Here is a 15827-nt window from a genome sequence, read left to right as displayed (position 1 = left end):
GCAGCCATATAGAAATAAAAAAATATTGTTATTGTTGCGATAAAATAATTCATTGTTCTTTGATCAAATCAAATTTTGCATTTATTTGAAATAAAAATGTTTGTTAAAAAATACAATTTTATTTGCGCTATTCACGTCTTTATTGTCACATTTCATGAATTGAATGTGCTTTTGCATTTACTTTTAGTAGTTAATGTTTTTGTATTGTGCTATATGGCAGCCATATTGAAATTTAAAAATATTGTTATTGTTGCAATCAAAAATCCACTGTTCTTTGATAAATAGAAATCTCAAAATATAATTTTAGTATTTATTTGAAATAAAAATATTTGTTATAAAAAATACTATTTTATCTATAGTGTTTTATAGCATGTTTTCTTCTATTACACTTAAATAAAATATTTTAGACAAACATGGAAATGCTCACATTAAACTATTTCATAATGGGTTTTAGGGAAGTAATGATACATATTTAACAACATTGATACCATATTGTATTAAAAATGATACAATATTTTCATTTTGTAGCGGACAGTATTGCGAAAATATCATATCTTGAGTAAAGTATCGAGTTACATATCGAATCATGACTTGAATGTATCATTACTCCCATAATGGGTTTAAATATATTGCCCTTTACATCAGATTTATCCAGATTTAGATGTGTTTGAGGTCACATTTAATGAATTTAATGCGCTTTAACCTAATCAAAGTACTTATTTATTCTATATATTATTTCAAAATGTGCTATTCACGTCTTTATGGTCCCATATCATGAATTTATTGTGCACATTCACTTTTAGTAGTAGTTGTTTTTGTATTGTGTTATATGGCAGCTATATTGAAATTTTAAAAAAAATTATTATTGTTGTGATCAAAAAATCCACTGTTCTTTGATAAATAGAAATCTCAAAATATCATTCTGCATTTATTTGGAATTAAAATATTTGTTATAAAAATACTATTATATTTTAAAGCGTGTTTTCTTCTATGCTTAATTGAAATATTCTTTAGTCAGACAGTTATGCACAAATATGGAAATGTTCACATTAAACTATTTATAATAATGAGTTTCAGGGAAGTGATGATACATTTTTAACAATATTGATAGAATGTTGTATCAAAATATGATACAATATTTAATTTTATTTAGTGTACAGTATTACGATAATATTAAATCTTGAGTAAAGTATGGAGATACATATCGAATCATGACTTGAATGTATTATTACACTCATAGTGGGTTCAAATATATTACCCTTTATAACAGATTTATCATGATTTAAATGTGTTTAAGGTCTCATTTCATGAATTTAATGTGCTTTAACCTCATCAAAGTAATTATTTATTCTATATATTCTTTCAAAATGCGATATTCGCATCTTTATATTAAACATTTTATTGAGTGTAAAAAAAATGACTGAGTGCACCTAGTTATTTAAAATTCCATCCAAATTTATCTGGAATGCAGTTTCGCCTTTCTTTTCCCTTCTCACATCTCACTACCAAGTACAGTTTACAGTGTATGACACAAGCACTTTGATGTATAATGTTATCTGCTTTGATTTCCAATATCATCCGTGTATAATGGTCACAGTCTCAGGTGTTTCCAGACGGCTTTTTACGTGACCGTTCAAGGCCATCCCAGCGCTATTCAGTAATGCTGTGAATGCAGTTCCTTGACTTTTACAGAACAATAGTGATGGAGGGAGGGGGTTTTACAGAGGAGAGGACGGTTAGAGCGGCTAAATCAAAAGCGTCTCATGCATAGCTGCAGTTTCTATTGAATCGGCCCGTTTATGATTTAGTCTCATCTCTGATACTGTGTATGTCTTTTTTTACTCTTCTACTTTACTCCTTCCCAGCATTTGCATCTCCAGTCAATCCCCCATCCCCAACCCACACACCAAGCATGCCGTTCCCGCTACATCACCAGATTCTGGGCCGCACACACAGAGAGAGAAAGCTGTGGTTCTTTTTTGCTTGTGAACTAAACCCCATTTATGCCACCATCTCCCCCCCCCCCTCTTTCCCAAACCCTAACACCCTCTCCCTCCCCTTCCCTTCCCTCCCCCTACCTCTCGTCCATCCAGCCAGTCAGCAGGCGGTATTGTAAATTTTATCTTCTCTTGCAGAAATCATTTCGTCTTCGTTGCAGCAGATGAAATTTCTTGTAACACCTCCTCAGGTAAAATAAATAAATATAAATGAATACCAAATCACCCTCACTTTCTCGATGCACCCACGAGGGAGCGAGCATATATATATTTACCCCTCCCTCCCCCTCCCCCCTTCCTCCTTTTTTTATGCACCTTCGACAGTGAGTGCTTCGACTGCCCGGCTGTCTCCTTATTTCTGCCCCTCTCTTTGATTAGTAGATGTTACGTTACTCCGTTTTTTCTCTTGAATGCTCTTTTTTTGGACGAGTGGAGTAGTTTTGGAGTACTGCATGAGGATAGCTGGAAGGCATCGCATTCGTAGTTCTCATCTTCTGTTTCTCTCTCCCATGGCACTGCTTGGAAGAGGCATGTGTTCCTTGAAGAGTGAAATGAACACGCTTGTCACGAGCTTGGAATCTGTGATTGTTTTTTTTTTTTTTCATTGTTTTTTGATTTTGGTCTGTCTCAGTGTTTCATCGTTCCTTTGAGTTCTCCACCATTGCCCTCCCTTTCCTCTCTCTCTTTCTCTCTCTCTATATATATATACATTAGGTGTGTGTGCGTGTGTGTGTGTGTGTGTGGGAGAGAGACTTTTTTTTTTGGTTGGTTGGTTGGTTAGTGTGTGTTATTGTTTTACAGGCGTGTGGTGCTGTTGTCATTGTTGTATCAAGGTTGCTCATGTAGTGTATGGTGTCTTGCACATTGGCTTGTAATGTAGGTGGCTAGATCTTGGGAATGACACACGTGTGATTGTTACTGGTTTGAGTTGCGGTGTACCGAACGGAAAATGGACCTGTCTGTCCACACATTGATTTTGTGACAACCCTTTTTTCCCCCAGTCCCTTCCTTCTCTTTTTTATCCTTTTCTTTTTCTCTCTCTCTCCTCGACCAGGCAAAATGAATATGCTAACAAGGCTGTAATTTAGCTCATTCTTGAAGACATCAGCTGTTTTCTGTAAAACACAATTGGAATGTGTAATTTGGAGTCTGAAAAACTTGCAAATTATGGTCTAATTGTCCCGGTTCAGTAATTGCTGATAACCCCGAAGGCCGCGTGTTCGCCAGCCGATGTAATCAGAGGAGCTGCGTTTATATAGGAGCTGGCTAAAGCCAGGCATTGTTTAAGGAAATCATAGAAATGCGGTCCGTACGGTCTCCTGGTGGGAAAAGTCAATACATTTAGAGGAATGGCGCTGCTGGAGCACACATTTTCCAAAATAATGAGCATCTAGTCAATAATGCAGATATATCCCAGCCATCTGAGATTTATTAACCTGTATCTCAGGGCCCAGATCTAATTTAGCCGAATGTTAGAGTCGCTGGTGTTCATTAACAAACATAGAGCTTACCGGTCTCATAAATCAAGGCTTTTTTTCCCCGCCCTCGACCTGTCTCAATGGGCAGCAGGAGGAGTCTATAGTATAACAGAGAAAAGGAAGCCGTGCTCACAAAGAGGTCTACGTTTTTAGTGCATTTCCGGCAGGCAGAAACACTAATATTTTCAATGTCCTTCAAACGGCAATTAAACCCCCCCCAGTTCTTGCATTTCAGGTGACTCATCCAATCAGCGCTTTTCCCCCCTTACTTAATACTTTAGGAATAATTCACCAGGTGCTATATCCTGAGGGTCACCTTTTCAATCTCAGCTCCAGAAGAGCGGAGGCAGCCCTGGTTTGATCACTGCACTGCATACTCATTAAAACTAACCCCTGTAAACACAGATAACGCAGGTCAAACAAAATACTTGGCCGCGCATTGAAATATGAAGACAGAGCGACTGTGTAGTGAATAACAATGCCTGTACTAATTTGCAGTGGATTAACTTCTTAATCGCCGGGAGTGGAGGAATATGCAAATCGCCTCGTTTCTTTGCCCTCTGATTGGCTCGATTATCTGGTCCAAAAACACCACGCATGCATAACGAGGCTCAGGGGGGCAGAGTTGATTTCAAACGCAGCCTGCTCGAACTTTGAGGGAGAACAGGGTGAGATCTCAGGATAAAAGACACTCAGAAAGTATGTTAAAGGGATAATTCACTCAAATTGGAAAATTTGCTGTTACTCACCCTCAGGCCATTCAATTCAATTCAATTTAATTCAATTCAATTCAATTCAATTCAATTCACTTTTTTTTTTTATTTGGCGCTTTTACAATGTAGATTGTGCCAAAGCAGCTTCACATAAAAGGTCATAGTAAATTAGAACAGTGTCAGTTCAGGCCATATAAAATGCTGGTGATTTCTTTATAAGTAGCAATGATTTTTGGTTAAAACTGTGGTCATTCATAAAATAAAAGTCAAATGCACTATGACATGGAATTAAAAGAAAATGAATACTGTGACTCCTTAAACACACATTCACATTTATTCATTCAGGCCCGTAGCCAGGGGGCCAGCCTGCCCCCCTACTGTCAAAGGTCCAGTATTTGTCCCATACATTAGCTCATTTGTCCTATTTTGACTGTTATGCCATCATAAATTATCAAAATAACCCATCAAAAAAGGCAAGTAAAGTCAACTTTCACTGTATTGTTGTTAAATAGAGAAAACATTTTACTATTAACTTTTATTCCAAATTTTGGACCTTATTCTTGAAAGAAAAATTGACCAATAAAATGTTGTAAAGCAGCAAAGGCAACCCCATACCTGCCAACACTCCCGTTTTTCCCGGAAGTCTCCTGTATTTCAGGCCCATCTCCCGCATCTCTCGGCTCCTCACCTTTTTGGTTCAGTCCCTATGCGCACCGAACCCAACACGCAACCATCTTCATACCTGCTCTCCAGTTCGCGCGAACCTTCACCCCCACTCTTCACTTCGTGCGCACCTCCAGATAAAATCCAGTTTGTTATTTGCCTGATAAATGACATTAGGCTACAGTTTTTAATTAAAAACTTTAACAGATTCCTATTTTTTTAACCCTTGGTGATGTATAATGTAATGAATTTGTATTTTAAATATAAGGAACCTATTTTTCATATTTCTTTATTTTAAATCTTTAGAAAATGTTTGTAGTACAAAAAGTGTGACCATCCGCCTAACTAACTAATCTAACAACAACAAAAATGTAAAATGTCTCTAAAACGCAGTTTAAACCTCATAATTAAATAGAAAATTAGTCGAATGACTGCAAAAAGTCTACATTTTGAGAAAAAAAAGAACCACCCCTTTCACCACAGGCTTGTCATTACCGAAAGCTTACAAATGTAAACAGCAAAACTAATCAAAGCAATAACAGAGCAACATGTACAGTACAATAGTGTTGTCAAGATACTGGAGTTTGATACCAATCGGTACTGTAATTTTAAAAACGTCCATTTCTGGCTAACATTTGAGTGCTGATTTGCCATTGTGTTCACATGCTGAACAGAAATGACTGTGATTGGTCGTGAAGGTCATCGGTTCAACCACAGCGTAACCACAGATACAGGGACACTGAAGCATTTTACAAGCGGATTGCTCGTATGTCAGCTTATAAACAGGCCAGCTAATCTTCACAGCTTTAAAACACTTCAGTGTCCCTGTGTCTGTGGTTACACTCAGTAAACAGCGGTGAGTTTGGTGAACTCATGATCTGGCCAATCACAGTCTTCTCTATTGAGCACGTAAAGACAATGCCAAATTAGCACTGTTTAAGAATGTGCTCAATTGTCGGCGCTAGTGGTGTAGTGGTTAGTGCGTTGACACATGCACTCAGGTGTTCACGGCGACCCGAGTTCGATTCCGCCTTGCGGTCCTATGCCAATCCTTCCTCTCTCTCTGCTCCCTACGCTTTCCTTTCAAAACTCTCTACTGTCCTATCTAATAAAGGTGAAAACCCTGAAAAAATAATTATAAAAAAAAGAATGTGCTCAACAGCACTCAAATTTTAGAACGAAATTCACCTTTTTAAAATTTCGGTAGCGATTGGTATCGAATTCCAGTATTGTGACAACACTACAGTACATTAAATGACAATTCCCAGTAAGTCTAATACAATCTAATATGGTAATAAATACTGTAAAGTTTCCTGCGCACACAAATTGTTTAATTTCATTAAGTCCTCAATGTATCATCAGGAGCTGCAGGTATTAATTGTTATTTGCCTCTATATGTTTTGTTTGGTTGATGAGGAGTTGATTTGTTTGGTTTTTTAATTCTCAAAGTGCCAGTAGCTATCAACTTCCATTTTATAACTCTCCAAGGACCACATTTTTAGCTAAAAAATTGCTTTCATGTTTTACTAAAGAGAAAAAAGTCTTGGATGGCCTCAGGGTAAATAGATGAACTTCAAATTTTCTTTTCTTTTTTGTATTTTGGATGAACTATCCATTTAAGCTCACATTCCCACTAAAACATCCTGCAACATTTTCATCAAGTCAGCCCCAAATGAGAATAAAAAATGTTCTGTTTAGGATTTTTTTCAGCGCAAGTACAGTGAAACATTGATCTCTGGTCCGTTTGTTTTGTGTTTATTTCATCCTGTGATGTATTTTTTTGCCTTTTTGATCAATATGCCTAAATTAAAGCACTAAAAAATTGAAGGGTTTTTTTTGTGCAAGCTCATTGAACTCCAAAAAAAATTCTCCTGATACCAATTTGCCAAAGCTTGTACATACAAACAGACACTGCATAGCCGTAAGTGCTGCAATCGCAGTTATATCAATCCAAGTGTAGTCTTGCACAAGCGGCCCTTCAACTTTCAAACGGTGATGTCTTCCTCTGAACTGTGCGGCATGACTGCAAGAGCCGTGTGATTTTCTCCTCTGACTTGTCATCTGATTGTCATTCTCCAAACACTCTCAAATCATCACCATACGTAGTTGCTTCAGTCCGTGGTGTCGTATAAATGATCATATGACATTTGTGTTTGTACATTCAAGGAGTGTTTTTCACCGTGCCACCGTGATCTGACCATCTCTCCATTTCTCCACAGTTACGGACGAGTTTATGCTGCCGACCCCTACAACCACGCACTTGCTCCAGCCACATACAGCGTTGGTGCCATGGTGAGCACGCATTTATTTCTCAACCTCCTTTCTTTTTTTCCCCCTTCGCTCTTTCCTCATTACTCCTTTATTTATCCCTTCCCCGCTCTTTTCTCGGTGCACGCTTGTCATGTACGCTCATTCTTTTCCCTTTTCTTCCCACCTTTTCCTCCTGCATGGATTTTAGCACTGCTGACATCTCCTCACTTAAACTTAATTGAATTTGTCTCTTGTGCTAACGGCAGCTGAAATGCCACATTAATCCTCCCAGTAAACGTGATAAATGTCTTAATTTCTTGGCAGTGTAGTGCATGTTAGTTATTATATTTCTAATTTTGTGAATATCACCTAGCCGAGCGCTCCCCTTAATGGAATAATTAGTCATTTTGATAATTAAATCCATCACCTAAGTGGTGCTGTAGCAACAGCTAAAAGAGGGAGCGAGTTTGAGGAAAGACGGCGTGATGAAAGAGTGCGGTGAAAGTCTCCGGTGCCCATTGTGACGTGTTATTTGTGTGTATTTGATCACAGAATGTCCACTTTGTGTACAAACTGCATGTCGTAAAGATCAATTTGACATTTTGTGTCTTGTTTTTCAGTAAAAAAGCTTATTTTTTATCATAATTGCAATGATTTTAAATAATATTTGATTACTTTATAAGTTTATTCTTCAAAAGTGTGGTCACACGTGTATAGTTTATATAAATCTAATAAGTCTCATATTCATTCATTCATTCATTCATTCATTCAGTCATTTTTCTTCGGCTTAGTCCTTTTATTTATCAGTGGTCGATACAGTGGAATAAACAGTCAAATTATCCAGCATAGGTTTTACAAAGCGGATGCCCTTTCAGCTGCAACCCAGTACTGGAAAACACCCATATAGTATTTAGAAGATCGATAATTTGAACAAGTATTGAAAGAGAGCAAGAACAATCCAGCTCAGAATAAGGATGTTTTTATGTATGAATATGTATTCAGGATGGCACGGAGGCTCAGTGGTTAGCACTGTCACCTCAGAAAGGCTGGTTCGAGTCCTGGCTGCACTATTTGACATTTCTGTGTAGAGTTTGCATGTTCTCCTCGTGTCCGTGTGGGTTTCTTCTGGGTGATCAAGTTTCCCCCTCAGTCCAAAAACATGCGCTACTAGTGAATTGGGTAAACCAAATTAAACATAGGGCATTTGAATGCAAGAGTTTATGGGTGTTTCCCAGTACTGGGTTGCGGCTGGAAGGGCATCTGCTGCGTAAAACATATCCTGGAATAGTTAGTGGTTCATTCCATTGGGGCGACCCCTGATAAATAAGTGACTAAGCCAAGGATCTCAAACTGCCGGTTTGCGGGCCATTTGCAGCCCCCTTCGTCTTCCCTCCGGCGCAACTGACATCAGAAATATAATGAGATTCGCCCCAACAAAACATATAATTTTTAATTACTATCATTGTTGTGCAGTCGCATATACACTTGTGGTTTTGACTGCACTATATATTCGGGTAACTTTCGTTTTTTCTCAGTGTGCGGTTGAGAGTAACGCACATGCAGATTATTTCTGGGGCTGATTTAAATGTTGAAATATATGTCTGTAAGTGCTCTCTTTTTACTAAAGCCATATTTTTGTGAATATTTAAGGGTTGTTTGATTATAATCAGCCTTATATCACCTCTATTGTTGTAAAAACACTTCTTTATGATGATGGAAAATGATAATTTTGCAAATATTCGATTCAAATGGTCTGATTTAATAGATTTTCCTAATATGCATATTAAGAATTGTATAAAAAATGTGCATTAATAAAATTTTACTGCAGGCTAAATTGAACATGTTAAAGTAAAAGTGGATATATACATACTTTTCCCCTCTTTGTTGTCGTTTAACAAAAAAAGAAAGATATTAAGAAGAACAATTGACGGTAAAGTAAATAAAGCCAAACTGCATTCTGCTGTATTACGCTATCTGTTAGACTTTTACAAGCAACAATTAATTGGGACAGAATAATAATAACTATTATTATGCCTATTATTAAATTGTAGTATTTTACCCCTTCAATATGTACACCAAAAAAAAAGGAGCTTTGATACTCCGGGGAAGAATGTCTGAGTGCATCAGTTACATCAGGTTTCTGCTTTTTTCGTGTGCTAGAATGTTAAAATGGCCCTCCTGTGAATTGTCAGTCACTGACATGGCCCCCTGCCAATTTGAGTTTGAGACCCCTGGACTAAGCCAAAAGAAAATGAATAAATGTGTATGCTGAATGATTTTGCAACTTTATTGCACTCATATTTTACAATTTTTTACATGTTACTAGAAACATTAAGGTCGACCCTTTACTTGAGTTTAATGAGCTTTTTCTGTGTTTGTTAAATCACTTCTGTAAATTTACTTCAAAATGTATTTGACCCATGTTCTCAGTTAATAAATGACAATAAATAAATAGCATACTCAAGCTCCCGAAGGCCGCATTTACACTGCAGATCTTGATGGTCAATTCCGATTTTGTGACTATTCGATTTTTTGATGACCCGCTTACATCAAAAGTGATTCCTATCTGATTGTCTGCATTTACACTGCACACAATGACAAGATGCAATGACCATGAAAAAAAGAGTGGGCGCTGACTGACAGCTGATAATAAAAGAGTGCTCTTTTCTCTGGTTTCTTTTTTTTTATTTTCAAGTTGTTTTACTATAGTTTATGACAAAAAAGTTCTCAATTGGCCATCTTCTTTTAATCTAGGCCTTTTTAAATCAGTAGGCATCTTAATGTAATGTCTATGGCGTGATTTATGCACATGATGAATGCAACAGTTTTAAGGTGCATTCAACTTCATGCAACTCTGTGCAGACAGATCGAAATCTATCTTAAAACGGTGTATGCCAGTTAGAAATTTTGTCCGGCTTGACACTGCGCAGACACCACGTGACTGTCACATGTGGAATCAAAGTACCTCAACATCGCTCCGAGAACAGACAATTGATTCAGTCGGTGCGACTGCAGGAGCTGCGATACTGATATTACACGATTGGCGTGTTCAGTGCATGACAACAACCATGTGTTTCAGGTTTATTATTCGACAAATTCTTATAACTTTTTATGCCATCTCTATCTTGTATATATCATGCTTATTAAAAGACTACAAATATTTTACTGCAGTAATCATCTTTTGTTAAATAATTTGTTTCTAAAGACTAGATTGTTTGCATAGGTTTATTTTCTGTCTTCTTTATAGCTCCATGACTCCAGACTTCAGACTCCAGCATTCAGCTCCATGAAGGATTTAAATGATACATTTTAGTGAATAACCCAAATATTAACTTAAATAAGTCTTACAGACTTGTAATAAAACAATTATCATCATTGATCCTGACACCCTAAAGCTTTCTTAACTGATTAAGCTAAAGAACTACTAATAATTCTAAAATGATTTAGCCTATAAGATTATAAAATATTTTACTGTTTAGCCATTTATGCACACATTTTAAAAGTGACAATGATGTACCTTGCACTTTCTAAAAGTGTAGCTCACTTATTTTGGGAATGACCTTTTGTTCAATGTTTTTTGGATCAAAGTGTTTGTTTTTTTTAATTATCCGAAAATTAACTTAAACATTGTTTAAGACTTAATCAAAACACCTTGTTTTGGCTTTTACACTAATATATATTGGAAAGTTTTATATCTATAAATGTAAATAAATGTAAACCCCTTTTTAGCATATTCAAACAAGAAGTATTAGTCTAAAGAGTGATGATTAAACTCCTAGAATTTGTGTTTATTGTTTTGTATTTAATAGAGCTTTTCCTTTTTTATGTTTATATTTCTCTTTCATTTCCCCTTATTTCTCTCATGCGTTTGTTATATATTTAATTCATAATTCCCTTGTTTAAAAATTAACTGTAATTTGTAGAGACTGTATTCTGTTTTATTTATTCTGTAAATCTTTTGTTGTTATACAATACAATATTTATTTATTAACATTTAAAATTCATTTAAAAACAACCAAGGTTGACCAAAGTGCTGTACATAGGTGTACTAAAGAAAAAAGCAGAATATAAAAGAAACATTTAACAAATAAAAGCAATAAAACAGTGATCGATGAGTATTATTTCATAAATAAAAAATAAATAAATAAATAAATAAACAAATGATGATGACGCCATGTGATCGGTCATCATGGTTGCCGCAACTTTGAGCCCTGAAGTGTCAGCGGCTTGGCGGCTACGTTTCTGCAGCCGTGGTTCAAGTCAGACGCACCTTTAGATATTGGCCTTTGTCAGTCACGTGTGTTTGTTGTTTACACGTGGTGAATGTTGCGCTCTCTCTCTCTCTCTCTCTCTCTCTCTCTCTCTCTCTCTCTCTCTCTCTCTCTCTCGCTTACTCGCTTGAATACTTGTGTTTATCAATATAAATGCTTTTTTTTGTCTGTTCCGAAATGAAAGCATCAAAGTTGACGTCATTCGATAGGGTTTTTAATGACGCGTGATTCGCGACTCACATTGACAGGTAAAAATCCAATTTACCTGTTTACACTACAGACACGAGGGCACGGATCTGATTCGCATCGGATAAATTTCCACATATCAACAAGGCCTGAGTTTGATTTGAGTAAATCGGAATCCATTCGTTTTTTTCCAACTTACACGTACATGGGCCATACCCAGTCTGTGCCACATGGGAGAAAAAAAAAATCGGAATTGGGTCACTTGAATTATGCAGTGTAAATGCAGCCGAAAGGTACAGTTTCAACAGCAAAACTGACAAAATTTCACTAATGTGACCACAACTCATATTTATCTTTTGTAATTCAAATGTTGCAAAGTTATCTTGTTTGAAGGATATTTACTGGAAAATCTGACCATTATTCCATCCATGACCTTTTCTTTTTTATTATTATTATTTGCTCTGTTAACTCGTGTATATTTCTTTCAGCCCTTTTGCATTTTTTAAGTAGCTAAATGCATCTGTTCTGGCATGAGGTGTGTCGGTGTGCTTGCTGCATGATGGAACGTGATTGGTTTTCGTCCGCGGGGTACAGTATGTACAGCAAACAGTCTGAATGCTAGCGTAGGTCTCGTCTAAGCTGTGTCAATTAAACATGTCCAAACCCGTGGCTTCTCTTCCAGAATGCTTTCGCACCCTTGACTGATGCCAAGACCAGAAGCCACGCCGATGATGTGGGTCTCGTTCTTTCTTCTTTGCAGGCTAGTATATACCGAGGTGGATACAGTCGTTTCGCGCCATATTAAAAGAAAACAACAAATACATTACAAAAAAAAAAAAACAGACAAAAAAAAAAAAACATTTCAAAACCTATTGAGAATCTTCCTGTGGGGGTAAAGGAGGAGTAATTCAGAGGCCTGGGTATTGCAATACATGCAGTAGTGCATCATTTTAGCATCTCTCAAGAGAGAGAAGACAAAAACGGATATTTTTCATCTTATACCTCAGATATTTTGTGCTGTGTATTTTAATATTGTGGGTTTTTAATTTCTAAAGATTACATAGATTGTTGGCTGTAGAGGTTTCTGTGGTGATCTAGAGAGCTGCTAGATTTAAAAAGATGAAGAAGAAAAAAAAAAGAATAATAAGATACAAATTGTTAGGGCTTTATCATGTAAATGAGTTCTGTATGATAAATATACAAGTCACTTTGGGGTTATCATATTTTGTAAGAGTGTAAGTGACTAGAGTCGTCCAGTGGTTTCCGCTTTCGTTGACATTGCCTTTACGTCTTTGTTTTGTTCTTTTGGTTTCATTTGTTTCTGGGTTCTGTGGCGTATAGAGGACGAGCACGCAGGGGGATGGTGGGTACGAGTAGATACGGGCGTCTGCGTGGTAAAAGGTCAGCGTAGTTGCAGGTGCGCAGCAGAGACACAGAGCCGGTCAAAGAGACCACGGAGGTATCGATTATTTAAGCTGTCTTATATCAGTCATTACTCAAAGCCAAAGGTTATGTTCCTGGGGTGTCAGTGTGTATATTCCGACTATACATAGCAGCTCGTAGAAACTCCCCGAAAAGTTCACCACAACAGTATTTTACTGTTTAACTATTATCTAGTCCTTAAGTCCAACCCCTCGCTAGTTTAGGCCTACCACGAGATGTTCTTTTTATATTACGGTACTTCCAGTACGTCGATTGATATAAATGCTGACTTTTATAATACGGGAGAGACAAAACACGATGAAAAAAAAAAAACGAAAAAAGAAAAAAAGACGCCGACCATAGCGCCGGTTCTATTTTAATTTGGTTTCTTTTACCTTTTGTTTTGTTTTGTTTAGTTTTTTTTTCTCAAGAGTTTATTTGTACAAGATGAGAGTGGGAAAAAATAAACTAACAGTGTATTAAATTTGATCTGTGCAGTGAAAATGTTCTCTTATACGACAAACACAACTGTATAATGTTTTAGATTTAGTGTGGTAGACCAACTGTTAGAGAAAGGTGTCTCATTTTTTATGGAATCATACACAGATTTATATCAACACTTTACAAGTAATGCAATCATTATGTAGATATAATCATAGTATTTTTGTCAACTGTACAATTTTGCACACACGACCTGCAATTTTTTCATCACGACTTCTTCTCCTCCTCCTCCTCCTCCTCCTCACTTGTTGTCTGTTTTCTTTCGGTTTCTCTGCTTCCTTCGGGTGTTTCGTTTTGATATCATTTTTAATGTGACATCCTTTGTACTATTATTTTCTAGAACACAGCCTTTACACTTTGAAACTGTTTGATTATCAAGAAACTGAGAACTATATGACTTGTGAAAAAGATATCTATATGTAAATAGGAATAATGATAACTATGTCATTTACAAGTGCTACACAAACAAGCTGTCGAGGTGTTCTTGAAGAGTCGCAGCTTGGCTGTGCATATGCGAAGACTTCCCTTCATGTTGTTTACAAGTATACCTAATTAGAGGTGTTTGTCACATATCTCATTTTTCTTTATTTTGTATTTATAAAACGTTTCGATTGCATAAAAATACAAACAAAAGAGCAGCTCCAATTTATCCGGCTGCAAAATATCCTCTTGTGTACTGTGTGCGTCACATCACACAACTTGGCAAAAATATCTTACCCACTGCTGTGATTCTGCTCTTTCTGCTTTAAGTACGTGTTGTGGACAGGCTTTCTCCTTGTCATTGTATGTGCATGCACTATGATCTGCATAACAATAACCATCAATAAAGTTTCTCAAGATAACGGGAACGGCTCTCGGAAGTTTCTTGTATTCAGATGACGGAGAGCGTTTGTCCTCTGATCTGATTTCATTGCCTGAAATTGCATTGCGATGCTCAAGGCGAAGGGGAAATGATCATCTCCGAGGAGGTTAAGTGGAATTGATGCTGCCAGGTCTGAGGTGGTCATCTGTGTGCCTTTAAGAAGACTCTGTGTTTAGGATGAAGGAGAGAGATCCGATTCCGGCGGCATGATTAGGTTATCCCACTCGCATTCTGGGATATGAAAGATCTCAGATCCTGCAAATATTTCCACATAAAAAAGAAAGAAAAGAAATATGAGCTTATTTTCAGCCTGGGCTCATGAAAGATGCGAGCACGTGGTGACATTTTTGCTCAAATTTTATTAGGCTGCTTCTTGCACGTTTTGCTTCACTTTGAAAGTGAAATGTCGCTAAAAGCTATATTGAATTTTTACTACAGTATGCAGACAAACGCAACTGTTGCAACATTTTTCTTACAGTTAAAGTCAGAATTATTAGCCCCCCTGAATTATTAGACCTCCTGTTTATTATTTTCCCCAATTTCTGTTTAACAGAGAGAAGATTTTTTCAACACATTTCTAAACATAATAGTTTTAATAACTCATCTCTAATAACTGACTTATCTTATCTTTGCCATGATGACAGTAAATAATATTTGACTAGATATTTTTCAAGACACTTCTATACAGTTTAAAGTGACATTTAAAGGCTTAATTAGGTTAACTAGGCAAGTTAGGGTAATCAGGCAAGTTATTGTATAATGATGGTTTGTTCTGTAGGCTATCGAAAAAATATATAGCTTAAAGGGGCTAATAATTTTGACCTTAAAATGGATTTTAAAAAATATTAAACGCTTTTATTCTAGTCGAAATAAAACAGATAAGACTTTCTCCAGAAGAAAAAATATTATCAGACATACTGTGAAAATTTACTGAATCTGTTAAACATCATTTGGGAAATATTTAAAAAATAAATAAATAAAAATCAAATGGGGGCTAATAATTTTGATTTCAACTGAATGTTGGTTTGTGCTCAGATTATGGCTTTTTGGACATTTAATTATAATTGTAAAACTAAATGTATTAAACGAGAGAAAAAAATATGATTTTGGATTTGGATTTCAAAGATTAATAGATTAATAAACTTTAACCCTAATCTGCAACATCACAAAAGTCGCACGCGATTTTAAGCTCTTCACATGAAAGTAAACTTAAAGAATCATTTCATTCTTTGTTTTGTCCACACACAGATAGCCATGTGTCCTTTTTTCATATTGAAAGTGAAATATCGCTAAAAGCCTTTTTTTTTTTTTTTTACTAAAGCAGACAAACGCAACTGTTGCAACTTTTATTATGTTGGTTTGTGCTCAGACAGTAGCCTTTTAGGAATTTAATTATCATATTTATAAACAATGTATTAAATGAGTTTAAAATAATATGTCAGAAATATGGTACAAATTGAGATTCACAGATTAATAGTAAACTT

The 15827-nt window shown here is 36.3% G+C and overlaps 1 protein-coding gene across 2 annotated transcripts in view; it reads left to right on the top strand.

Annotated features, from left to right (window-relative positions):
* The window catches only part of rbfox1 (RNA binding fox-1 homolog 1), a 263123-nt gene extending 248800 nt beyond the window's left edge, over positions 1-14323 (top strand). For both annotated transcript variants that reach the window (XM_056453542.1, XM_056453543.1), the window contains exons 11-12: positions 7071-7143; positions 12241-14323. In XM_056453542.1, the coding sequence (XP_056309517.1) occupies positions 7071-7143; positions 12241-12363 (196 nt within the window). In that variant the 3' untranslated portion in view covers positions 12364-14323. The remainder of the gene's footprint in view (positions 1-7070; positions 7144-12240) is intronic.
* The last annotated feature ends 1504 nt before the right edge of the window (positions 14324-15827 follow it).

Source organism: Danio aesculapii, chromosome 3 (assembly GCF_903798145.1).
Source record: "Danio aesculapii chromosome 3, fDanAes4.1, whole genome shotgun sequence".
In the NCBI taxonomy this organism is placed as follows: Eukaryota; Metazoa; Chordata; class Actinopteri; order Cypriniformes; family Danionidae; genus Danio; species Danio aesculapii.
This window is presented reverse-complemented; position numbering and strand designations above follow the sequence as displayed.